Here is a 27,955-nt window from a genome sequence, read left to right on the forward strand (position 1 = left end):
TTTTAGAATATTTTATCAAGAATTTCAATGTTTCAGTTTTTTTATGCTATTAATTGTAGCAATGAAGTTTATGTAAAAAAAATATTATCTTGAAAAAATATATTTAACCTACCTTTTGAAGGAATGCTAAAGTAGACCGAACTTTTCTCTTAGTGGCTTCTCTGAGAAGCCATTCAATCTCATGTTGAATGTGATGTGTTAACTCTTCTTTCTTCGGGAATTTTTGCTTCGCTGTATTCCATAATTTTATCATATCGTTCTGGCAGAACTTCTTGGTCTTATAGACGTATCTTTTGACGTATGCGTTATAAAAATCTTGATAACTCATTTTAAAATAATAAGAGCATGAACTGAGTCGAGTAAAACCATTACAAGAATAAACAAAGCAGGTTAGAACCTGTCTGTGTGTTACTGTCACTCAGCTCATACGATCTCGTTCATCGAGTCGCAAGTTCGGCTGACAGTGGCGCGAAAACAAAGGACGGGCTACACTGTACCGTAAATTCAGACTAAATTGAGCTATTTGGTAAAAAATAAATATGGTGGTATGAAATTCAGTAGATGTATAACGTCGAAGTTTGAATGAAATTATTTTCGATATTAATTCGAACGAATTAGTGAATAATCTTAATCGTATTACGATGACGCTTAAGATTAAATCTTAAGCTGTACATACAATTTGGATTAAATGGACCAAAATAATATAATTTTTTTTCTTTCAATCAGAAAAAAAATTGCATGATATTTGTCGAGACCCTCCCTCTCCCGAACGTGAGAGTAGATGAGATTTGAGTCGACCCTCTCTCTCCTTAATCATCTCACGTAATTTATGGACGCCCGCTTAAGTGATAAAGAAAATTTAAATTTTTTTCAATATAAGCTGTCAATTCAAACAAAAATACTAAAACAATTCAATTTTTATGCTCAAATAAAACCTCCTTTAGCTGACCTAAGGTGTTATACTTTTCCTGATACACTCTTCTACCTAATTGCTCCCACAAATACTCGATTACATTGAGCTCAGAACTCTGCGCTGGTGTTTGAAATAGTTTGGGACAGTTGTGTATCAACCAAAGCTTTGCAACGCCCGATGTGTGCTTGTGGTCGTTGTCTTGATAGAAAGCCACTCCGCACTTTGCTTAAAATTTTCCTTCAAAATATTGAGATAGCCAAATTTGTCCATTTTACTTTATATTTATCAATAAAATGCAAATTGCCTATTCCACACTTGATATGCAGCCCCAAACCATGATAGAACCTCCTCCGTGCTTTACAGTGGCTTTTGTACTTTTATAATCAAATTCGGCATTTGGTTTACGCCACTCAAACATTTTGCCATCTGATCCATGCAAATTAAATTTGCTTTTCTCAGTGAATGAAAAAGGGAAAACTATCAAAATAAATGTATTTTGAGGTAAAATAATGTAAAACTACCTGATTCCAAAAGTCTTCTGATTTTAGTAAATACTCCTTAGCATATTTTAGCCTTTTCTTTTTATTTTGAAGGCTAATGATAGGTTTTTTCCTTGCAACTCTACCATAGTAATCGTATTTGTGTAACGTTTTACGAACAGTATTTAGGCAAACATCTTTTGCATTTCGAAATTTTAAAGAAATTTGCAGTTCTTTTGCCAATTTGGAAGGATCTTTTGTGACTTCCTTTAGTATAGAACGCTCTTCTCGCACAGATAATATCTTGCCCTGACCTTCTCTGCTTCTATTCGCCAATCTGAATTCATCATGGACCCTCTTGATCACATCATGGACTGTGGATTTGCTTCTTCCTACAAATTCCCGCACTTAATTTCACTATTAGTTGGCTTATTTCGACCGAAGTTTGCCTTTCTTTTGGAGCCATTTTAAAAACAGTTCTCAAAATTGAACTAGTCTAACACTAAATAAATTTAATTACTGAATAAGACCAAAAATACGATTATGAAGTGTGCATTTACAAAATAACGGCACTTTTTGCATTGCTAGTGAGATTTGCCCGATTATTCGTTGAGTCCAGAAAATTGAGTTATTTATGTTTTTCTACTAAAATTTACAGTTATTATAAGGGATTGTTGTTGTTTTCTTATTGATGAGTGGGATAGGGTTATGAAGTGTAAATAAGAACGAAAAACAACACATTGTGCTTTTTTGTTTTTATGTATAGTGAACATTAATATTAGACAAACTCTTGTCCGATTATGCGATGGAGCCACTGTATATTCACGAAATCAAGCGCGAACTATTATTTAAGGCAACAATGTATTATCCGAAGAAATTGTTCAGGTCAGATTTCTATATCATATAGCTGCCATACAAATTGAATGATCAGAATCAAGTTCTTCTAAGGAACCTTTTTATGGTGCAACCGAAGTTAACGTTTTTTCTTGTTTTACAGAAGTTATGTTGAAATCTACAAAAAGTGGGATAGTTCGCTAAAAAAAAAGAAACGCCAAAAGCATTAAGACTCGCAGGAAAGATAGCTCGGAGAGGTTCCATGTGGTGTAAAAATTGGTAAAATTAGTCATGACCGATATGCATCGGTGTACAAAATATGGATGTTATTTTAGTGTGTAAGTTGCATCGCTTAATTCCGATGCATCGAATAGTGGTCGATATTTTGGATTAATCGATGTTTTCATTTGATACATCGCACAACATGATGACATTGCGGGTATGAACGCCGTTAAAATTAAAAAAAAAAAACAGAGAAATTACGAGGGTTAACACGCGCACCACGATCTATTGCAGAAGCCAAATTGTTCAGAATATTTGGAACGGTTGGTTGAAAAGTTTCTGCGCTCGAAATGAAAAAATACTGTTTTTGGTACGAAACTTAGTTTACTTGTAACTTTGCATGTGTTCTCACTACAGATGTACCAACTTGAGAACAAAAAATTTGGAGCTAGTAGGGCTATTTCTTGGTGAGACCAACCAACTTTTCAACCAACCTGTACATAATCATTATTCCCTAAATTATACAAAGTAGCTTTAAAGTACTTAACCATTGTTGCTACATACATCAGGTCCATCCTAACGTCTATTTTCAAAACAAAGAAATCAAATACATAACAAACAATAAAATAGAACTTAAACAAAGTCTATGAAAAGTGTTAATTACAAGGACTATTTTGCCAAATTTTGCTTTGAAGTAAATAACATTGTATAAATGGAGGCAAATTCTTCTGATAAGTGAACAGGTCTTTTAAGCAGTAAATTTATAAATCATGATTTATATTGAGGTGTACTTACTTGAGCACCGGTTAAAGTAGCCATATCTAGAATGATGTTTGCTTTCAGATCCTTGTGGGCGTAACTAACACCATCAGCCAATACGAGGCGCCCCTCAGCATCAGTGTTGTTAATTTCAACAGTACGACCAGAATACAAAGTGTGAACATCATCAGGACTGTGGATCAGCAACCGGAAACATTTTGGTGGCTTTTAATATTTGTATTAATACTTATTTAATTAAAAATTTACCGAGTTGCATTGGGACCCACTGCATTCTCCGCCAAACATAAAACGGCATGTAAATTTTCTTTAAAGCCACATTTAATGGCTGCATAAAAGGCACCCAAAATAGCCGCAGCACCGCCACAATCCCGTTTCATACCCGGCATAGCTGTTTTACCTTTAATGCTCAGCCCGCCAGTATCATAAACAATACCTTTGCCCACCAAAGCAATAATATCCTGGGCGCCTTTTGGTTCATAAGAGAGAACAACCAATGCCGGTGGTACAGCGGCTGCTTTGCCAACACCATAAATTCCACCGAATCCTCGTTCACGCAACTCTTCGCCACGTATAACAGTGGGCTTTATACATAATTCTTTCGCTATGATTTCAGCTTCTCTCACAAAATGGCTTACGTTCATTTCATTGCAAGGCATATCTACTATACGTGCCGCTAAACGAATACCCCGCGCCACCTCTTCAATGCATAAAATATCCGTAGAGTTTAAGGGTTCTTCGCAAACTTGTCCATCCTTCTCAATTATAATGAATTCCACATTTATTATGGGCCTAGCACTCTCGTAGTTTTCATCATTGTCCATAACCTCATCTTGAGAATAATTTTCAGATTTACTTTGGCCGCCACTAGTTTTTCTAGAATACAGTGGAAAAGCACGTGCTACAGCACAAGCACTAGCAAACAAATCATCACGATCGCACACAATAACAACACTCTCTTCGTTGGCATGCATAATATGAGTCCGAACCAGACGAGTAATGGCGTGCGAACGCGAAGGTGTATTATGACGGGAGCATTTAAGCGGCACAGCCGCTACAGTGGCACAATCCAAATACAGTGAACACTTATCCGTAGGCGAAGGATGTAAACAAGCAATGGCATTCTTGAAAGTAGTCTCATCGACACGTGAATCTAATTTACACGATACATTTGAAAACTTTAACAAATTTAAGTGCCGCAATTGACCAATTACGAGAACGGGCTTGTAGTAAGGATCGCAAGTTGTTAGCGAACTATTGAATTTTATATCAGCAGCCATCTAAAATATAATCAAAAGCAGATATTTTAAATAGAAGTAATTTATATAATAAATAACAAAACATTTGTTTGAGTTTCGTAAAATCTTCATTGAGAATTATCATTATATGTACATAGATAATAATATACCTTGCACGTTTTGTTTATAGTCTGAAAAGTCAAAGGCTAGTTTTCTGTCGATTTAGTTTTAGTACTGTCCCTATAATTTAACAAATTTTCACATACAATCCGAAACAATAAGAACAAAACGAATATTTCAGTCAATATAGAAAATATTTTTTGTCTCAAAATTTTGCACAACCTATTCACTAATGATGTACTAATATTTTCATTGTCCGTATTTTTCAATTGACCGTCAGCAAAATGTATATTATAATTTACCTTAAATAAACTGAAAAACTAATTCCACATAAAAATAGGAGTATTTTATGTAGTATGAAAAATACCAAGTATTTTATGTTACTTTTCAATCCTTTACAGAATGCTAACATAATTAATATTTCATTAAACAGCTGCAGTTTTTCTTTAACAGAGCATCACACCTCCTAGAAAAAGCCTATGAGATCCTGGCAACATTCAAATGATAATCCTTTTCTCTTTTAACAACTGACACAAATCATGAGAACTGGTTCGTTTTCGTTCAGTATTACCATTTTTCATATCGGTCCAGAGGTTTTTTATACGGTTGAGATCAGCAGACTGAGACTACATCACTTCTATGCCCTTACCATGATTTTCGCGCCACCATATTTGACGGTTTTCGTTGTAAATTAGTGTTTTTGGCGTTTTCGTCCAGGTGTTTCATTTTTATTAACATTATTTAGATTATATCATGTTATTTTAAATTTTTAAAAATAAATTCAATTCAAATTCATTAACAAAATTAATAAAACGGACTATTATGGTCTCTTACAGCTTGAAGTTTGACTATTTTAAGGCAAATTTGTGTTTTCTTTTGAATTTTATAACTCATGGAGAAAGCACGTTCACGCCGGCGCGTACCACTGGTGCTCGTGCTAGACCGCCTCATCGGGCGGCGTGTATTACCTGTATCTGTGGTCAGGATATAAAAAACGGCACGAGTCACACAATTTGCAAAGTAAGCACTCAATGTACTACTGAGGAAACAACACGCGCGTGCAAGTCTGAACACGCGAGAAATGCGCGCCGCCAGATGAAGCGCGACATAGATTTGTGTGCCGCCGTTGGGCGAGTAAAATGAAAATCGGAGCCGGCGTGAACGTGTTAAATTGCAAAGTTCATAGATTTGATTTAGGAAATTTACTGCTCTACCATTTTGTAGAGCACTCAGTTTTATGTATACACATACAAAATCGGTAAAACTAGATATTTTTAAGTAGTTAGAAGCGAGATATCAATTTTTCTATCTGATAACAAGAAAAAAAATAGAAAAATGTAAAGCGAAAGACCTAACCGTTACATTTAAGAGTTCATAAAGGTGCTATCAACCAATCTTTCCGAGAACCAAGCAAAAAAAACATTCGTTTTTTGACCCACCTTGATATATACAATGTATGTATATCTTCAATTTCTGTAAACATGTAAATGTGACTAATCATTTTTTTAAACTGGAAACCACTACGATCTACATACATAAATTTGTAAGCAAATCTGCATCTGTACTACGATTTGGTGTAAACTTACATGGGACTCAACTCGCCTCGCTCCACAGTCAACTTCTTCTGGTTGCATTTTCTATATTACGTATGTTTATTTTTATTAGAAAACGCAATTTAATTAAATTCGATAAAAATTAATTTCAACATAAAATATACCTTATAACCGCAGCTGATGAACGCAACTGCCACCGATCAATTATAAAATTTTGCAGAGAGCCATGATCATGTTTTGCAAATGAAAATGGAATAAAAGGTAGTGTAGAAAAATGTATAAACAATAAATTAGCGCTTATCAACGGAATTAACGCAAGCTATGAGAACGATTGCGAGTGCTTGCACAAAAAAGATAAGACGGTACAGTGAAACTGACCTAATTCAAAGGAGCTATGGTATCTTTATTGTAATTACCATTAATTGAACTAAAAAATCGATTAAAACGAGAACTCCAGTTCGATTAATAACAAAACATTTGCCCACATATACATACAAATTTAATTTTATCCTATATATTACTTTATATAGGTTTCAATATTGATTCAAATTAAAATGCTTTCACACTAATTTAGTGATCATAAGCAGCCTAATTGGGCAGACCCGTGTTTATTCTTATCATCAAATATTGTGCAGATGTTACTAGATGATGATAAATCATCAAAAGATTGACGTATCACCAAAAGGAATTAATTATAAGCCAATTGCGTTAGTAAGGCATCTTTATTATCAGAAATTAGTTTCTATTTTCCGTCTAAAAAAGCAATGACTTCCCTTTTACTTGCCAATTCTAATGACCTTGAGAAAATTTACAGAAACTCAAGCCACACATATATAAATTGGAAATCCGGTAGGTAATTTGAATATAATAATGCATTGTGATGAGAGTGGATGCAACTAAATCAGCTTATACTAATGTGGTTAGTTTGTCAGCAAATAAATACATATTGGCATTTTCCATTATACTCTGTTGCCGTCAAATTGTTGTTAACTAAGATTCTAAATATGCGATTGGCAGCAATCACAAGTTTACAGATTTATGCAGTATGAAAATTTGATTTATAAAGTTATATGCATATTTTTTTCGTCGATATTAAAAATATTTGGATATGCGATCCTTTGTATCTCACCTTTTTTATGATGACACGCTGAAGAATTTTCTAATGTTGTGGCAGTACGCAAAACAGTTACAGTTAAACTTTCTGGGCAATTAAATATCGCACCCTTCGCTATTTTCAATGATTTCACTATGTGCATTAATTTTGAAGGTAATGCGAAAATGTGCAATTAAGCTACCGGCGCCAAAGTGGCGAAGTTGTCAATCCAAAATAGTTTTGGAGCATTTTTACATCTCACCCTGACATTTGTAGTTTGCTTTTATTTGCCAAAAAAGGAGTTACCAGATTAGCAAGAGGTACAGTTCAGCAAAATGACGATTTAATAGATTTTTTTTTAATATACACATTAGCAGATCATAGAGTTAATAAGGTCTAATTTTTGTTTTTAATATATTAATTATTGTTTTTAACCTTGGAAAATCATTTTATAGGTTTGGCTGACTTATGATTAATCGAGCAACGTATTCTTCATTGAACACACCCACAGAATGCCAACAATGAAAAATGTCAAATTGAAAACCATTTGACTGCTCCAACGTTTTCATTTCCCGCGTTCGTATATTCTCAACACCTTTGTTATCTATTCCCCCAATTGTCAATAAAACAAAGCAAAAGCCAGGCGAATAAACCGAAGAATTTAAATCAGCCGAAAAGAAAAGTAAATTTGGCGACGCAACTTTATTTCGATCAGTTTGTTGCAGGGTCGGTTAGCAAACGGTTGTGCAGGTCTAACTAGTAAAACTAGAAGCAGTATTTTTGGATTATTGAGTACGATTGGCTGTGTGTCTACATCCAACTAACACGAGATAATGTATCAATTGAAAAATTTAGCACGTCAAGCTGCTGCCCGTCAGCAGGAAGTGGCTACCTTGGTCAAGGCTTTGCCAACAGCATTACAGAATCGCGGTTATGCCGAGTACCAAATCCCCGAACGCTTGAAGGATGTGCCCACTGCCAAGGATCCACGTTTCTTCGACATGGTGGAGTACTTCTTCCACCGTGGTTGTCAAATTGCCGAAAACCGCCTTATTGATGACATGAAGGGAAAACTGTCACTGGAGGAAAAGAAAAATAGGGTCAAGGGTATTTTGATGCTTATGCAACCATGTGATCATATCATCGAAATTGCCTTCCCACTGCGTCGCGACTCTGGTGAATACGAATTAATTACCGGCTACCGTGCTCAACACAGTACCCATCGAGTCCCAACCAAGGGCGGTAAGTGAAATACACTAACTTAGACCTAAGTAAAGCATATATGTAAAAGGCAAATGGTTCGTATTCTTTCGTGTGCTATTGTGTTGCTATCTAAAATATAATATACGATATTTAATACAATTAAATAAGAAAGTCCAGACATTTGTTCACATATTCCACTGTATTCTTATGTAACAACCTTTGAGGCCAAAAGGAAAAGAAATATTTCGCATGCATATATGTACATAGATTGCAATAAAGAGAACTACCAATTTTTACACCTCCGTGGTTACAGAATATTACAAAGCAGCATTTTCCTTGAAATGAATTGTACTTTTTCAATGCATAATGTGTATTCATTTACCAAACTATATACATATGTACTTACATGTTCTACTTTGTTTACATTGCATTTGGGTCTACGTGCATACATATGTATGTATGTGCTACGGTCGATACTCTAATGACATTGCATAATATTGCAGGCCATACCATCTTAATTCGCATTAATTTTCAAGCCATTGGTTTGGCCTTGACAGCACAACTATTATAATAACACTGTTAATACATTTTGGATTTTTTCAATTTGTCGCTCATATTTGTAAGAATTTTAGAAAACCCCAAATTAATGACAAAATAAAAACTAATCGTCGAACAGGCACACCAACTTATTTGTAAATCATACTAACTAAAATTATGTTTATCTGTAAATGATTGATCGTAGTATGTTTAAAACTATGGAATCGTTAATAATATTTTCGTAAAACAAGTAAAACACTTATAAATAAAAAATGTTATTTATAAATATAACAATTGTCTACAGTGGTTTAGTTGCCCTAAATATACATTTGTTCGATTTTGGATATACATATATGTGCCCACAATTCATGAAAATACTAACTATTTTAAAAGATTTACTCTCGTTTGTTTTTAAATTGTTATTTCTATTTTACAATGCAAAAATCATAGAACATTAAAAAAACTAATTAACAGTTGTATTTATAATGTAGGTTTTGTTTTGAAAAATAAGGATACCTCGAAGTAAACAGAGTTTTTTTTATAAATTTCCAGTTCAAAATCTCTTTTAAAACACCAGCAGTAATTTGCCATCATACGACTACCACGTCATTGTAATTAAAATATTCCGAATAACTTTTCGCATAAATATAAAAAAATATAAATATCATATAAAATATCTCTCATCTCATATAACAATTTTTGGTAGTTTTTTCTTATTAATAATTAATTAAAATAAAGAAGCTGTGATTGTTTGGTGTTCTATCACATATTCTTTATTGTTACATATCCATATTTTAAAACTACTAACAAATACATATAACCTAAGAATGCCAATTGGCATCAGTATTGTGATGAATAATCCATAAATACCTAACAAAAATGATTTTTAATCAACCTAAAATATATGTTTATAATATAGCTTTCTTGTTGGGTGCTTATGTCAAATCACTTAGAAATTGACGGGGTCATAAGTATGCTGTACCATAAAGAAGTACGTGTAATGTATATGCAAATAATTTTAAAAAAGTATCATAATTTCACAATAAGTAAACAAATTATTCAAAAATCGAAAAAAACAAGCAGAACTAGCCCACTTTCATGTACTCCCTTTGGTAGGAAGATTCGGTCGCTAAGCGTAATATTTATTCGATTATTCGTTATCTTAAAAAAAAAAATATTTAAAAATTTGTTTATGATTAAGGTATGTATGTAAATACATACACATAAACGTGCGCTGTAATTTTTTTTTTTTTTTTGGGATCATGCGATTTTCAGCTTACTTACGCTGCAGAGTCCACTACGTAATCTAATTTCCTTTACAGCTGACATCTGTGAAACTGTTGCCAAGCCCCTTTTTTGGCAGATATGAACGTCTTTGATAACGAGGCACTTGAATAACAAATTTCTTTTGTCGATAACATGAGTTTTTTGTACAGTCTATTAAAAACTTTTTAATAAAAAGCACTTGTTTCGTCTTTTGTTAGAAAAGGACAGGTGCAAAATTTCAGATCGATATCGTAAAACCTGAGGGACTAGTTCGCATATATACAGACAGACAGACGGACAGACAGACAGACGGACATGGCTAAATCAACTTAGCTCATCATGCTGATCATTTATGTATGTATTTTATAGGGTCTCCGACGTTTCCTTCTGGATGTTACAAACTTCGTGGCAAACTTAATATACCCTATTCAGGGTATAAAAATATAAGGCTAGCAGCGTTAAACCATTACTTAAGGTATTGCATCCTTCTCCGTTATAGCTGATACTGAAACACACTAGAGTAGTTTTGAGGATTAGATCTTATTTCTCTCAACATTTCTAATTAAAAAGTTCCATTTTAAATTCGTCCATTAAAATATTTCGCCATTTTTTCTAATTTTAAGGCATCTTGAAACCACTGTCGTGGAATAAGATTTAGTTTTTATATATCTTTGCATGTTTATACTATGAACAAGGTATATTAAGTTTGCAACGATGTTTGTAACACCCAGAGTGAAACTTCAGAGACGCTATTAAGTATATACCATATATAAATGATCAGCGTGATAAGCTGAATCAACTTAGCCATGTCCGCCTGTCCGTCCGTCTGTCTGTATATATGCGAACTAGTCCCTCAGGTTTTGCGATATCGATCTGAAAATTTGCAGCCGTCCTTTTCTCACCAAGAAGCTACCTATTGTCGGAACCGCCGTGTTTGTATGAAAAGCTTTTTGATTTGATGAGATTTCATCACGAAATTTGGCATGGATTATTGCCTAAGGCTATGGTGCGATCTCCGAAGAAATGATTCAGATCGGATCACTATAGCATATAGCTGCCATGCAAACTTGCCGATCAAAGTTCTTGCAAGAAATCTTTTGTATATGTGAAGTGTGTGTTATACATATCTTCGGTGCAACCGAAGTTAACGTTTTTTATATATTTTTGTTTTAATTTTTAAGGTATTTTGTAAATCTATAGATCCTTCAAGGTAGGGCGTGGATTATTATAATTTTTTTTTTTTAGTTTTGCACATGCATAAAATATACGTAGTTAGGAATATACACATATATTTTTTAAATTACGGATTGCTATGACTTTTAACATAATTGAGATATGAAATATTCTATATTTTAAGTGGGTTCAAACAAACAAAACGTGACTCGTAACTTTTTTATATACATACATATAGATAATCGATTGAGTAACTTTACGTTTGTGTATGAGTAATTTGCAATTTTATAGACGCTCATTTTTATACGCTTTTTATACGGCAATTAGGTATTTAATTGTTTCTATAAGCAAACAGTCGTAATGCCGTTAAGATAAAAGTCGACTTTAGCATTAAATTAGTTAATAAAATAGCAATTAGTTTCATATTATTAAATATTAAGCTTATGAGTGCAAAAATTTTATGTTTTTATTTCGAACACAAACGTTTTTTATATGACACTAATTATTTTTTTATTCTGATTAAAAATTAAATATTTACTTTTTATTACGAGAATAAATTTTTATAAATAATAATAAAAGTAAATAGGATTGCTCATTAACTAAAAGGGGCGAATTTGTTTATTCATTAGTTTAAATTTATTTAAATTATCTTCGAAAGTGTTTATATATCCACTATTGGAACATTTCAATTAGTGTGCAGATTTTAGTTGAACAACTCGTCTAATGCCATTAATTTATTCTCAATATTTCATTTACTATGACAAAAATTGAAACTCAAAAGTATATACGATATACATATGTATGTAAAAGTATACAAATAAATTTAAATTGAGCGTGTTGCAAATTGTCGCCGCTTACTGGAAACAAAATAGCAATCAACAAGTAGTAGAAACATGAGGATGGCGGGTGTCAGTTTTCACGTTGTCCTCACAAAACGCTTATGTCATCATCGTTTATTTAAAATATTTTCAATGCAAATGGAAGTATCATATTCTGCTATATAAAGCGAATAATACTAAAAGAGCCTGATGGCTACTAATTTGTTATTAAGTACGTTTTTACTTTGTCGTGGTATGACCTGTACAACTAACCAATCCAAACAGGGTTAGATAGCCGAAATAACAGCTCTAGGCCGGATAAAATTACGTAACGTAGAACAAGCTAGTGTGGGAATTGTATGATACGCCTTCTTTTGGTACTATATACAATCATATGCACAAATGAAACATGCATTCAGAATGTGCCAATGATAACACTGTCAATTGTTACATCTAGTCAAACGAACTTGAGTTCTAATTTGAGTATACATATTTACATATATATGTGTATGTATGTTTAAAACAATTTTGTTTAAGGCAATAGTAAAATTGAGAACAAATACTTTCGATTTTTCTTTTTATACCCTAAACAGGGTATATTAAGTTTGCCACAAAGTTTGTAACACACAGAAGGAAACGTCGGAGGACCTATAAAATATATATGTAAATGATCAGCGTGACAAGCTGAGTCGATTTAGCCATGTCCGTCTATCTGGTCTGTATATACGTAAACTAGTCTCTCAGTTTTTGAGCTATCGATCTAAACACGTCCTCTTCTCCCCAAGCAGCTGCTCCTTTATCGGAACGGTCGATATGTGACTACTATAGCATACTTATAGCTCCCATGCGAACTAAACGATCAAAATCACGTTCTTGCATAGAAACCCTTGTTATTTGTCTAAATATTTACACGAAATATGACATGACAATGTCTGAATAAATTGTTGGAGTTCGTGTATGTGAACTTTTTTATTTGTGAAGGGTATTTTAGCTGCGGTGCAACGTTTTGTTCTTGTTTTTTAGGTTTCGCTTTCATTCTCACTTGAATGTATTACGTGTACATTGTATATATAAAAGTGTAAAGTGGTTAAGTTTTAGGAAAACCTTTTATTTTTTTACCGTAAGGTATATTATATCGGTAGCCATATTTCTAAAATACATACATAAGCCCTTTTTATTGACATTCAAATCAAAATTATGTTAAAAATCTTAATTGTGTGCTACTATTTTAAACTTGAAAAGTGTACAAAAACAATTAAACTCAAAATTGTAGTCTAGCTCGGTTTTTGTCTGAGAGTCAAAATATTTAGTACTTTAGTTTAATATTCATTCATACGAGTACAGGAAATACTTAATCTGAAAATGTCAAAACTAGTGTATCTTTAAGCTTTTGTAAAATGTCCTTAACAGTTACAAGCGGTTACATTTATGTATTAGGCATACACAATCGTTTATATCTTCTATATTAGAAAAGAAATATATTGAAAGCAAGTTTTTTATTGAACTGCTTATAAATTTGAAACCGGTCTTACTTAAGACACGAGACTTAGCTATGTCATCAGGTTTTTTTTTTTGTCTATTTGTTCTCTTATGAGATGTCACGATGCCAACAGCCCGCATGTGTAGTCTGATTTTCTGGTATGAATAGTTAGCAATTTCGTAAAAGCGTCAGCAACAATAAGCATTCATACATATATATTTATAATAGGTGCTCGCTATATAAACATTTTACGTTCGCGCCACGTAATTAACCTTAAAATCTAACAGTTTCGATTTTGTACACAAATCTACAAACAAGTAAATAAAACTGTATGTGCATATATGATACATATGTAAGTACTTTTGCTTTGTTATTCAGTTCACAAAAAATCTTTAAAAAATCTAAGTTCGCTTATTCGCAATCACCTGATGACCAAACCTGTTGTTCTCTTTCAAATTAAACAAAACAACTAATGACACATGTATGCACGCTTTTTACGACAAATAGTTGAGACACACAACTGTACATCGCACACCAGGAAGAGCTCTTGATATTTACCCGGCATTTTTGTCTATTAAACATTAGAAACGAATGTTGGCAAAAATAGAAATGTATACGCATATAAGTATGTACATATACATATGTATTGATAACACATTATGCCGTGCTAGCATTGGGTGATCTCTTGAAACGTATGGCACGTACATGCCTCCCACAATGCACGAAAAACGAGCCCCTCACCAACATCTTAGTTTTCGTATATTAAATTTGTATATTTCTATTTGCACTGATAATATTCACGTTTAAGTATGTCCCTGGCAACAACGATCTCAGATCATGCCAAATAATCGTCAACAGTCGCTATGTTGTTCGTATTACCTATTTTTAAACTGTTTTGGTTTCTGCTAAATGGAATTTACTTTTAAAATTTGTTATTTGTTTTGATTTTAGAACAACTCGTATGTGTTAAAAAGTGTTGTTTTGATCATACTACTCATTTAGTTTTCGAATAATATTTACTTTTGTTGTTTTTTCGCATATATAGAAAATACGTTTACACTATGTTCACACGTATGTATATATGAATGTATATATAATAAATTATCACAAAACAGCAAAGGACACCCACAGTAAACTTTTTATTTTGCCTTATTAGTATTTTTGCCAATTTTATTTATTTTCCCTCAATCCATCTTTTGCGTTTTTCGTATTCTTATTTATTAGTGCGTAGCTTCTGTTTGCTTTGCTTCTTTTTGTTTGCAAAAAAGGCACAGAAAATTAAGAAATATTGTATACATACATATGTATGCACATTGTTTGTTTCGTCGGATTTAAGTATTAAGCAGACCTAGATATTATAGAAAAATGCTATATTACTATATGGAAAATAAAATAACTGGATCAAAATATGTTTTATATATCTTAATGTAATGATACATAGATTACAATATTAATGATATTACAAACGTTTATCATGTTTTCCATAACAACTCAATTCAATTGTAGTATTTGTGATAACAGCTGTAATACATATATTCCCAATTAAAATAGTTTCCATAAAATAACTTGATTTTGATCGATCAGTTTCTATGGCAGATATTGTATATGGTCCGACGGTAATAATTTGCTCGGAGATTGTACCGTTGCTTTCCATGACAATATCTTGTCAAATACAAAGTTTTCCATGCAAGGACTGAATTTTGATCGATCAGTTTGTATAGCAGCTATATGCTATGTAGCCTATCTTAGGAGATTGTACCGTTTCCTTCGATATTAATCCGTACTAAATTTTCTGAAAATATCTCTGCAATTAAAAAAGTTTTCCTTACAAAGACATTTGATCGTTCAGTATATGTGGCAGCTAAGTATATGCTGTAGTCTTCTTAAAGAGAAAAGAACGTTCGCAAAATTTCATATCGATATCTCCAAAATTGAGATTCTTGTTCACGTATATACAGACAGACAGACGGACATGGCTAAAACGACTCAGCTCATCGTGCTGATAATTTATATATACCATATATATTTTATAGGGTATTTGAATTAAATTTATTTTCCGGGAGCCAAAATTGTCCAACATACAACTTCAAATAATTAATTAAAGCACAAATTATATTTATGTTATAAAATTTATTAAGCATAGAAAATTTTTTCGTAAGGCCACCTCAACAGAGTAGTGAAAAAACCAATGAAAACTGTTATAATTTCAATTTCTTCTCGGTGTACTGTTTCTGGCATAAAGTGTAAACTTCAGTCTCGTTTTAAAAAATTAGCTTGTTGTCAAGTTTAGTAGATCCAAAATACAATATAAACTTTTCTGAAGCACCGAAATAGAACAGATATTTTTGGTGTTTTCTACCGTCTGTTGCTTGCAGGGGTCATTTGGCTGTACGCTAGATCTTGCATCAGGCTCCTAACACCTGCGAAATGCTTTCAATTGATTGAATAGAAATTCGATGTCGTCACAAAAGCCTTGAATTCCCTTTCTTCTTGATTCATGTATACATATGACCAACTGACTGTTCTCGAGGTGTAAATATTAAGGCAATGTTTGGCCGTCATCCAACAGGGCGTATGTGTTACATTTAGCTCACGGTTTTGCGAATTATTTTTGCATGTTGTACTTATGTATTATTTATTTTTAACCGTATGATTAATAAGATCCAATAAAATTGCATGATACTAAATTCAAAGTTTTAACAAAATCACCACACATACCTACAGTAATTTTAACATTTTTAATGTTCATATAACCAAGTTACGCAGTTTTGTAGGATTAGAAGTTATTTTTATTACTTCAAATGAGATAAGCATCTGTAAATAATTGCACTTGATTTCACTTTTCTTTTTATTCTAAATGATTACAAATGCATTAGATCCTTAATGATTGTGATTTAATATTGTTTTTTTTTTTCAGGTATTCGTTTCTCTTTGGATGTTTCACGTGATGAAGTCAAAGCCTTGTCTGCTCTTATGACATTCAAGTGCGCCTGCGTTGATGTACCATTCGGTGGCGCCAAGGCTGGTCTCAAGATCAACCCAAAGGAGTACTCCGAACACGAATTGGAGAAGATTACCCGCCGTTTCACGCTTGAGTTGGCCAAGAAAGGCTTCATTGGACCCGGTGTCGATGTGCCAGCTCCCGATATGGGTACAGGAGAACGTGAAATGTCTTGGATTGCCGACACCTACGCCAAAACCATTGGACATTTGGATATTAATGCACATGCTTGTGTAACTGGAAAGCCCATCAACCAGGGCGGTATCCATGGACGTGTATCTGCGACTGGTCGTGGTGTTTTCCACGGTCTCGAAAACTTCATCAATGAGGCTAACTACATGAGCATGATTGGTATGAAATGACTTTAGACGCGTTAAGTTAGCTATATTACAATGCGTATTTATTTCTGTTACGCAGGCACTACTCCCGGTTGGGGCGGCAAGACATTCATCGTTCAAGGTTTCGGTAATGTCGGTCTACATACTTGCCGTTATTTGACACGTGCTGGCGCCACCTGCGTCGGTATCGTTGAACACGATGGATCCATCTACAATTCAGAGGGTATTGACCCCAAGGTTCGTAAAAACTATATATCCTTTTTTATTGAAATAAATGTATCCTTATAAATATTTTATAGGAATTGGAAGACTACAAAAATGAACACGGCACCATTGTCGGTTTTCCCGGCGCTAAGCCCTACGAAGGTGAGAACTTGATGTTCGAACCATGCGACATATTTGTGCCAGCTGCCGTTGAGAAGGTCATCACCAGCGAAAACGCTCACAAAATCCAGGCTAAGGTAAGTAACGAGTTCTAGCTGAAGACAATATAGGAAAACTTACTGTGTTTGAATTAGTTTGTTCCTCATAATTGTCTTGTACATACTTACAGATCATTGCCGAGGCCGCCAACGGCCCGACCACCCCAGCTGCCGATAAAATTTTGATCGAACGCAATATTTTGGTTATTCCCGATTTGTACATTAACGCTGGTGGTGTAACCGTCTCATTCTTTGAATGGCTGAAAAACTTGAACCACGTTTCATACGGTCGTCTTACATTCAAATATGAACGTGAATCCAACTATCACCTTTTGGGTAAGTAGTACTTGACCGCTTCTCATAGTTTCTTTTTTTAATTGATAAACATTGTAATTGATTTATAAGCCATTGCATTACCAAAAAATAAATACTGAGCAAAGCATACCATTATTTATAATGCTAGCGTACCCACGCCAGCGCTCAATATGCTTCTGCAGTAATGACTGGCATTTTGCACTGTTTCATTAATTTGAAATCAATGAATGATTTTAACTATTGTTGTTATATATTTCTTTCTTTATTATTTTCAATCAGAGCGCACTCACCTATGATTTTTTGAACTATTCTAATGAGGTGTTAATGCTCTCCAAATTTCATTGACATACCAAATATCAGTATAATATATATACACGTAACTTAAATATGTTGCTTACTTACTACAGTCGAAATTCGATACTTTATGCTAAAGACTTACTTCAGGGAGGAGTAAGGCTAGTTCGTGTGAAACAAGGCCTATTTTATAATTGTTGTCTTTTGATGAAACATTTAATGTTAAATTCTATTTTTAAATTTATTCATTTTTTGGAGACATATAATCTGTTAAATTTTTTGGAGACATATTAAAAAATACTGTAATTGAATTGCGGTGCATCTCATAATTCGGTGCTGCACCATCAAAATTATATCGTTAGATAATCGCTTTGGTGAGATATCGGTGGGGAGGTTTTTCAAATTTTCACTTTTTGAAAACGTTAATTGTGGAAAAATCGCTTTCAGATGTTGAAATCTGATATCAAACGTTCATAAAACCAGTATCAAAATTGCCATATCTTCGTCAATTTTTCTAGGACTTCAAATTAGACACAACATTCTAGAGATATGCATTCATTTAAAAGAAAAAGAACTTAAAAGTTCTACTCCCCCTTAAATATTAGTATGGTAAATACAAAGTGTGCTACTAAAGCTTATATTAGTTTATTCGAAAGCAAAATATTATAAAGAATATAATTATACTATATTTCAGTTTTTAGTTTTATAAATAAGTAGTAATTTAAATTTGGAATTCATTAATGCCATCTGTGTACATTTCATTTATCGAGGTTCGACTGTAATATTTGATTATTTAGCTTTCTCGCTTTTATTAAATTCTTTTTTTTTTCCTAGTTTGGCAAAAAACATTTAAAACTCCTTTTCTAATTGATTAATATGTTTCCTCTTTTCAAAACTTAAATTTCGTTGCTTATTATTACACTACATAAACTTTACTATATTTTATACCACTCTCAGCACAGTTAATACATATTAAATATGAGCTCATTTTACCAAACAATACTCTTAAACAATTTTCAAATTTTCACCAATAAGTAATTTGTGTTTTTCTTTTTCCGTTTTTCTATTACGAATTTAGCCTCAGTCCAACAATCCATTGAAAGATTTGTTTTAGACGGTACAGTTCTTCTTTTTTTACTCTTTGCATCATCTCATATCTCGAACTCATTTGTTGTCTAAACTATTTCAATTTTTTTTTTGTTGTATGTTAACAAGTAGTGTTGTGTGCCGAACTTTCGATTTTACCAACTCCTTATGTCGACTAAGTAGATAAATTATCAATATTGTTTGTGCTTATTTTAATTACATATTGTACATATATACATACATATTTGCTTGTATGTATAAAATTGCTTGATTCACAAAAATAAGTACACTTCAGCTTTCCTTTGCCCGAACCTAAATGCAAGTTTAACCCCTGCATGAATTGCTTGATCTAAAAAGAGATTTAATATTTTACCCGCACTTTATTTGAAAATATTGATTACACACTTTCTTCAGTTTGCTATGAGAATTGATACATACGTACGTACATTTATAAAACGAAACTACCTTTTTGGTTAACTATCGCTAGTCCTTAGTCTATCAGTTATTCAATTTACATACCTCATACCTATTGTTTGCTTTTGTGCTTTAACAAGTGTTTGTACTTCTCACTAAAGCTATATTTCGACGCTAATTTTTGAACGTTTCACTCTTCTTCAATGCAGAATCCGTACAGGAATCTTTGGAGCGCCGTTTCGGCCGTGTTGGTGGCCGTATTCCGGTTACTCCATCGGAAGCATTCCAGAAGCGCATCTCTGGTGCCTCTGAGAAGGACATCGTACACTCCGGTCTAGATTACACCATGGAGCGCTCGGCGCGTGCCATCATGAAGACCGCCATGAAATACAACTTGGGTCTGGATTTGAGAACCGCCGCTTATGTGAATTCCATTGAGAAGATTTTCACCACCTACCGTGACGCCGGTTTGGCTTTCTAAGCGCTACGTATTTCAGTCGACGCGTTAGCACTTAATTATTATTAAGCATGGTGCAAGCGGCAAAACAAAGACGCATCTTCAATTATAAAATAAATATTATAAAATAAACAAATATTAAACTCACTCAAACACACTCCAACACAGAAAAAGAAAAATGTAAAGAAAAACGTTAGCATTTGTAATAACAATTTGTTCAATGCGATTATAATCGGCGAACATCGAATCTTCAGTTCAAGTCATTTCCCTGTATGAATTACTTGTTAAATGTGTAAAGTAATGTCAACATCCTGCCAATCTTCTTAAGTGTAAATCAACATTCGCACGTTCATGTAAAAGTGTAAAAAAGTGGCTTCCCAAAAGATTTTTGATGCCACTTTGGGGGCTATGCGGCGTTATATTGGCGCCGACACTCAATCAAGGTTACATACAGTTTTGATGTAAATGTACTTGCTGTAATTTATTTCACGACAAAAAAAACGACCTAATGGCGCTGTATTAATAATAATTCATGTTATCTTCTGTTTTTAAAATAGTGTTGTGTTTGTATTTAACTTTAAGTTTTGAAAAGTGAAGCAATGCATTTTATTGTAAATTGACTTACAAAAAGAAAGAGAAGAGAATGAAGCATATAGAATTATGAGCTGTATAACGGTAACATTTAAACTCTAAAAATATACCGAAAAACTACATAATTAATAAAAATCTTAAATTTTGTTGTTATTATTTTACCAAATAGAATAATTTCTCTTAAAAAATATCATAAATGGACCAAAAGAAATACCCATCTATCATAAGGGTAAATATACAAGTATATACATATAGAGGCCACCCTGAACATGCTTATGGTAAATAAATTTAGAGGGAGGCCGCCGAGTTGAAATTGCTTGGCCGAATAGAAATCCTGTTCGCCCGGGTAAGATGACCCGACTTTCGATGGAATGCTTAGCTAACTTTTAAACAAACAGTAATAACATAGATTCAATGATTATTGTGATAAACACATGTACATACATACACATATCAATGAACAACATTAAGAGCTGAATCGAATTAGCCCCTCAGTTTTTGAGATGCCCAGGGGTGTTGTGGAATTCAAGACAGATTTGCTTAGTTGTCAGAATTGCTAACCAATTCTGGTTTTCATTGGTGTCACAGAATTTGATTGGATTTTCGTTTTGTCGAACATACGCAAAACCAATATTCGAATCAGCTGTTTGCTAATGTGACAAAACAATTTAAATAAATAAATAAAGTTTACAATGAGTTCCGCAATTTTATCTTTTATTTTATTCTAGACCGAAAGCAACGAAAAGATTAAAATAATGATTTTAAGAGATCACAGTAATCCACTTGATGTCCGAGGGAATAAAATCTAGCTCGCATTTACTTGTATGATTGCATTGTTTTTACTGGATTGCTTTACATTTATTATTTTATTTTATCGCCTGAATGAAGATGCGTTTGTTATAGTGTTAAATTAGGTTTTATAAATCCACTTAAAATATCTGGATTCTTTTCCACTCAAAAATTATGGCATTTTGTGCTGTATTCTTCTGTTTTCCCCCATAGTAAAGTAGACACCGTTAATTCGTAACAATAAAATAAATTAATTTCTTAACTAAAACTTTAAATCGACTATCTTCTTGCTTTGTTTCTGATAAGAAAACCGATAAAATTGGTTTCCGTGACACCAAAAACCAATACAATTTCTGTTTCGAACATCAAACCAATAATATCTGAATTCGTGACACCTACTATATATTATTAAAAGATATAGCCGTACAACCTGATGGATCAAGCACAATGATGCAATTCCCACAACAGCCGGTTCTGCGATACCGGAATTGACCCGGATTTTATGCGTCCAAGGGCTGTTAATTCGGCGATCTAACCCTGTTCGGATCGGTGAGTTTTAATTTAAGTTTGTCGTCCTTAGAGCAACACCTAGCAGCTGGGTTGTTCCGTAACCTCCTGACCTGTGCTGGCATCGAGTAAAACCCGGGCCTCGAGGAACTCTTCTGCTGCATTTGCCCTAAAAGGCTCTCTCCAAACTCCACCTCGGTTAAGTGTAATACATGCAATGGATGGATCTATCTTAAGACACATAGGGAGTGGATCACAAGTTACGTGGCCCCATGCTGGAAATGCACTACTGCGACACCTGCCTCAACGGCTGTGCAAACTGCACCATGATCGCGCACTGCACTGTCAGTGGCCAAGATAGGACCTCCACAGCCCTAAGGGGCTCACACAGATAGCATGACTCCCAGTCTGACCAACCTCCCCCCCCAACCTTCATCCAGCTCCAATCCTCGTGCGAGAACCACCCAGCAACTCCTGGTTCCTCGCACAGTCTGTTCCGTGTGTCAGACCATAATACGCCGGAATGTCACATAAGTCAAGTGCAATTCTTGTACTGGCTGGTGTCACTTTCTGTCGTGTTCTGGTCTGCGCACCACACGAGAGTGGAGAGTTGTGCAGGTTTCAACGTTTTACGTAAGGTTCGCGAGCGAGATAATGGTGGAGGCCTAGCCTTCATATGGCACAACACCGTGCAATATCGTCTAATCGATGTTGACATCGACCGTAGGGACACTACCCTAGAATGTCAGGGTATAGCTGTCCGGTCAGGCGATGTCAAGCTCGAAATATTTAATATATACATCCCCCAGTTACAGGTTGCCCAACAGGATATCACCCGAACATAGATGCGCTACTTCGTGGTGAAAACCGTTTGGTGCTACGCGACTTTAACGCGTATCACGATCTTTGGCGTTCCTGCCTGTCAAACGATCGTAGGGGAATGGAGCTGGCGGAACAGATAGACGATTCGACATTCTGCACAATGAATGACGAAGCCCCTACCAGTATTATGGGCACCTGTAATAGCTCGCCAGATATTACCATCGCTAGCGGTGGTCTGATAAATAGTATAACCTGGCGACCTATGCTAACTCTTGCATCAGACCATCTGCCCATAATTATCTCGATCGAGAAACCTCCTGACTTTATTTCTGAGGACAACCGCACTTATGTTAACTTTAACACTGCAAGCTGGGTCGGCTTCACAGAATTTACCGAGAGCACCTTCAACGCACTACCCATTCCTACGGACGTCATCGTTGGCGAGCGTCAATTCCGCAAGGTGATCGCTGCTGCTACTGCTCGCTTCATACCGGCTGGAAGAATCGCGGAACTCCGCCCTAATTTCCCAGCCGAAGCAGCTGTACTAGCAAACGAGCGCGACACCTTACGCCATGCCGATCCCTGTGATCCCCGAATAAGGGATCTCAATTTGGAGGTTCGGCAAATGGTAAATCATCATAAGCGGACAAAATGGATAGAGCACCTGAAGTCCTGCAGCCTCTCCACCGGTGTGAGTAAGCTTCGGACTACTGTCAAGGCCCTGTCAAATCCGAGAAGGCATGACGATCGGGTTGAAATTCAATTCGATGGCCATGCCTCCTCGGACCCGAAGAAGTGCGCGAGCTATTTCAGCCGGTAATTTACACTGCACCCTTCGACTGACAAGGCCATACGACGTGTTACCCAACGTCTGCGCAAAATGCCAAAAGACTGCGCACCACTTACTTTCACCGATGAGGAGGCTCAGAGTGTCATCAAAAAGGCGAAATCGTCTAAATCTATTGGCCCTGACGGAATAAGCATGCTGATGCTAAAACACCTAGGCCCAACGGGAGTAAACTATCTCACCAAGGTCCTCAACCTGTCGATATCCACTCTTCAAATACCCGATGTGTGGAAAGTCGGAAGAGTGGTCCCACTACTAAAACCTGGGAAACCCGCCAACAAAGGGGAGTATTATCGCCCGATAATTCTCCTTTCCCAGTAGTGAAGACACTTGAGGCCTTGTTACTCCCATCATTCACTCACCACCTGAACCCAGCAGATCATCAGCATGGCTTCCGAAAAGTGCACAGTACCACCACAGCACTTAGCGTCATAAAGGCCCAGATAGTTCATGGCCTGAGCCAGAAGCCACCCTGCGAGAGGACGATCCTCGTAACGTTGGACTTGTCAAAAGCTTTTGACACAGTCAATCACACAACGCTACTTGAGGACCTTGAACAATCAACGCTCCCTCCAGGGCTGAAGCGGTGGACTATGAACTACCTGAGCGGTCGGCATTCATCCGTACTGTTTTGAGGTCAAAATGCCAAACTTAGGAAAATTAAACAGGGGTCGATGGCACAAAAATTCCGACAGTCAATAACCCTAAAATTTTAGGCGTCACTTTGGACAACAAAATCCTCAAGTCGCTTGCCGGCAGCTCTTGGGGAAAGACAAAGAAACGTTGTTGGCAACATACAAGGCAATCGGCCGGCCGGTCCTAAATTACGCAGCCCCAATATGGTCGCCTGGATGCAGTGACACGCAGAAGAAGAAGCTTCAGACCTGTCAGAACACTGTACTCCGGACTATCACGGGATGCCTCTTGATGTCTCGAATCGAACACCTACATAGTGAGGCCCGTATGCTTCCGTTTAAGGAACACAACAAACTCCTCTCCAAGCAGTTGCTACTGGGGTGTTTTCGTAGAAACCACCCCTGTAGTCGTCTGCCTGTAGCGGAGCCGCCTCCTAGGAACATCAAGAGGTCTTTCCTTGATTACGTCGACGACATTAAACAGTACGCCGACCGGACTTCGGACGCAACGAACTTCAGACAGGCACTGACCGCCATTCACAGTGGAGCCATCAACACCTTCACAGACTCCCTCTCAGTGAATGGCGTAATACGAGTCAAACCACCACCCATAGCAGACGTAGACCTCGAGTTGCCTCGCGAAACCAGAGTCACCCTCGCGCCATTTTTTTCTGGATACTGTAGCAGGTTTAACTCCTACTTATCCAGAATAGACCTCGACATACCAAACACATGTCCTGCGTGCAATGAGTCTCCGCATGACACTAACCACCTCTTTGCATGCCCAACAAACCCCACTCATCTAACACCCTTCTCCCTATGGTCCGACCCCTTCGAAACAGCTCGTTTCCTGGGCCTCCCGTTAGATGACCTCGACGACAACGAATCTGGAATTTATCACCCAAACGGGGACTAGGTAACCGTCAAGCACATGTACTTGTATGGAAACCATATTTATTTCATGAGACATATAGGTATGTATGTTCAGAAATTTTTGGCATGGAACAGTACAATCTCTTCTGATCAGACTACTACAGCATAACTGAACAATCAAAGTCAAGATAAAGATCTCTTTACACCCTTTGATGCTATGAGAAATGCACCTGTGAAGAGTATTGTAGCTTCGGTGCAACCAAAATTAACGATTTTTCTTGTTTCAGAGTTAGTTTTAGTTGGAAGAAGTTCAAATAGTTTCCTGGCATAAACAACTATATACGAGAATATTTATGTTTTACTTAAACACACTTTTCCGATAGTTTTTTTGATTTGTTAATATGTTTCCATTATAATTTACAAGTTTTTATTAAGTTTTCATTTTTATTTCATCTTGGCACAAAATATGACAAAGCATTATTGCTTATTGTAAAATATCATTTATATGTATAAAAAATGTCGATACAATAATTATGTGAGTAGATACGAATACATAGATACGTAAAACATTAAAATTCGTTTTAGTCTTCTATTTTAAAATCTTACTTTACAGTAATACTATAAGTACACTTTAGATTATATCGGCGTAGTACAATAAATGTGTACAAAAAGAACTTAGGTCTTATAATGTCTTTAATTGTTACTTTAAATATCAGCTTTGAATAACTCTTATTAATATCCAATGACTTGAGTTTATAGAGTATTCAAATATTTAAAGTATTTTAATTAATTTAGTTCACTAATCTTTTTTAAGTTACTCAATTAAGTACCAAATTAGTGGAGGCGAATTTCAAACCATTAGAGATTTTGGAAATAGTTTTTGTTTTATATAGTCTTCAATGATCTGTATTACATGACCACGCGTTAACTTAGGCACCTTCAACTGATATCCTGCAGTCTTTAATTTTGTATTATCTAAATATAAGTGTTTGTGATACAACTGCTCTTCGTCTAAATATGGCGTTAACGGTGTATTGTTGATTTCATTCTTTTGACAAATCTCCGCCCATGGCGTCATGTGTTTATCATTTACATCACTCACTGTATCCGAGAGGCTTAACTGTAGATATTTAAAAGAAAACGGTTTCTTAAAGGTATAAAACATTGTGGAAAATGAGAAAATTTACGTACCTTTGTCAAATTCGACATAACCACGCCAAAGTAATCAACATTTATTGAAAATACATCCGATAATATGTCGCTTATTGTTCCTTGGGTGGAATCAGCGTCATCGACGATATTGTATATTTCACCTGCTGCGGCTGGGTTAAGTGCTAAAAACCACATCGCCGCACAAACATCATCAACATGCACAGTATTAAGTCGCATAGACTCATTCCATAACAACTTCATACACTCATTCAAATACTTGTATATTGCAGCCACAATAACGCGAGGCACTGCAGTAAATTAAAAACAGCAACGTATGATAAAAAATTTGTTTGACGAGTATGGGTGTATGTGTCGGAAACTGTTATCGAAAATTTTATAACTATACTCACATAAGTAGCGCTTATCTCCTAATCCGTAAACGATAGGCAGTCTTACAACCGTATAATCCAACACATTAGTTAGTGTTTCAAGCTCACGCTCGACCTTCAGCTTTTGTTTAGCCAAAGAAGTCCACGGCTCATGCTTACAATCTTCTTTTTGTGGCACCTTTTCCGAACTGTTAACGCAACCGGAACTTAGCTCAATAAATCGCTTCACTTTTATGTTCGCTGCTTCATTGGCACAATTCATACTTAATTTAAGTATTCCTTCCTTATAAACAGCTTCTGTTTGATTTGGACGTGTCTCTGCTGCACAGTTGAAAACCAGATCCCACGTACGCCCTGTAATAGGGTGGGGGGTGAACGCATTTTTACAAGACTCTGTGGAGAATATACATACAGTAAAGTTAGCAACTTGTAACAAAAAAATATACAAACTCATTGAAAGAAAGACGAGCGAAGAATGCAATTTGTGTGGGTTGTTCGTACGTATTTATGTATGACTCACAGCAATATGCAAATATATGTATTGTATACTAACCGGCATTTATGAGATTAGCGCTGCAAAATTCCACTTTTTTGTTATCAAAAGATTGATTATGTCGGTCGTTCAGCCAGGCCATTTGTGGTGGCGTTTTATCCACTACACGGATTTCCTGAGTCAAATCATTCTCTATCAAATAAGTAACCATATTACGGCCAATGAATCCACACCCTATATATATTTAGAAGGCCGTAGCGATACAAGAAGATATCAATATAAAACAAAAGGCTAATATCTGAGTAGTTTATGATCACTAATTTAGTTCTGTGCCAAAATTAAGGTAAGCATAAAGACCAACCAGAAAAACTACTAAATTAATATATATAAGATTTACTTACCTCCCAATATCAGCACCGATGGTTTGTTTTCCATTATTATCTAGCAATATTTTAATATATAAGAAGTCAATGGATAGGACAAGTTGGTTAACGCGAAATTGTTCATCAATGGAAAATATGCAAATCGCAGAACAAAAGTTTTGAAATCAACAGCACGATAGAACCGAACAAGTGATAAACAACGTTGCCATACTAAAATCCGTAAAATGATATTAAGTAATAATGTTACCGTTTTGGTTCGATGGTTGGTAAGCAGAAAGTATTGGTAGAAAATATTTTTTATCAGTATTTACAATAAAAGTCAACAATTCCCACAACAGCTGTTCTACGTTACCGGAATTGACCCGGATTTTATGCGTCCAAGGGCTGTTAATTCGGCGATCTAACCCTGTTCGGATCGGTGAGTTTTAATTTAAGTTTGTC

At 35.3% G+C, this 27,955-nt stretch overlaps 3 protein-coding genes across 5 annotated transcripts in view; 1 reads left to right on the forward strand and 2 right to left on the reverse strand.

Moving 5' to 3' along the window:
* grsm (granny smith) overlaps positions 1 to 7,472 on the reverse strand; it is a 38,499-nt gene extending 31,027 nt beyond the window's left edge. The window contains exons 1-5 of one of the 2 annotated variants that reach the window (XM_036357781.2): positions 7,266 to 7,472; positions 6,301 to 6,326; positions 6,170 to 6,220; positions 3,475 to 4,505; positions 3,244 to 3,400 (exon numbers count right to left, since the gene is read on the reverse strand). In XM_036357781.2, the coding sequence (XP_036213674.2) occupies positions 3,244 to 3,400; positions 3,475 to 4,505; positions 6,170 to 6,220; positions 6,301 to 6,326; positions 7,266 to 7,392 (1,392 nt within the window). In that variant the 5' untranslated portion in view covers positions 7,393 to 7,472. The remainder of the gene's footprint in view (positions 1 to 3,243; positions 3,401 to 3,474; positions 4,506 to 6,169; positions 6,221 to 6,300; positions 6,327 to 7,265) is intronic. The other variant, XM_036357782.2, reaches the window with a different exon arrangement.
* A 378-nt stretch (positions 7,473 to 7,850) lies between these two features.
* Positions 7,851 to 20,766, forward strand: Gdh (glutamate dehydrogenase, mitochondrial). Of its 2 annotated transcripts, XM_014243493.3 has the most exons (7): positions 7,851 to 8,471; positions 16,624 to 17,058; positions 17,125 to 17,282; positions 17,345 to 17,506; positions 17,599 to 17,803; positions 19,155 to 19,193; positions 19,786 to 20,766. In XM_014243493.3, the coding sequence occupies exons 1-7, from the start codon at positions 8,063 to 8,065 to the stop codon at positions 20,055 to 20,057; spliced, it is 1,680 nt and encodes a 559-aa protein (XP_014098968.1). In that variant the 5' UTR covers positions 7,851 to 8,062; the 3' UTR covers positions 20,058 to 20,766. The 2 variants fall into 2 exon arrangements, with proteins under 2 accessions (XP_014098968.1, XP_014098969.1); XM_014243494.3 differs by lacking the exon at positions 19,155 to 19,193 and having other exon boundaries at positions 7,855 to 8,471.
* A 4,731-nt stretch (positions 20,767 to 25,497) lies between these two features.
* On the reverse strand, positions 25,498 to 27,715 carry LOC106623861 (dTDP-D-glucose 4,6-dehydratase). Its single transcript, XM_014243486.3, has 5 exons — positions 27,533 to 27,715; positions 27,192 to 27,365; positions 26,660 to 27,031; positions 26,289 to 26,557; positions 25,498 to 26,217 (listed from the first exon to the last, which is right to left on the reverse strand). The coding sequence occupies exons 1-5, from the start codon at positions 27,564 to 27,566 to the stop codon at positions 25,948 to 25,950; spliced, it is 1,119 nt and encodes a 372-aa protein (XP_014098961.1). The 5' UTR covers positions 27,567 to 27,715; the 3' UTR covers positions 25,498 to 25,947.
* Between the last annotated feature and the right edge of the window lie 240 nt (positions 27,716 to 27,955).

This window comes from Bactrocera oleae, chromosome 2 (genome assembly GCF_042242935.1).
Source record: "Bactrocera oleae isolate idBacOlea1 chromosome 2, idBacOlea1, whole genome shotgun sequence".
Taxonomy (NCBI): Eukaryota; Metazoa; Arthropoda; class Insecta; order Diptera; family Tephritidae; genus Bactrocera; species Bactrocera oleae.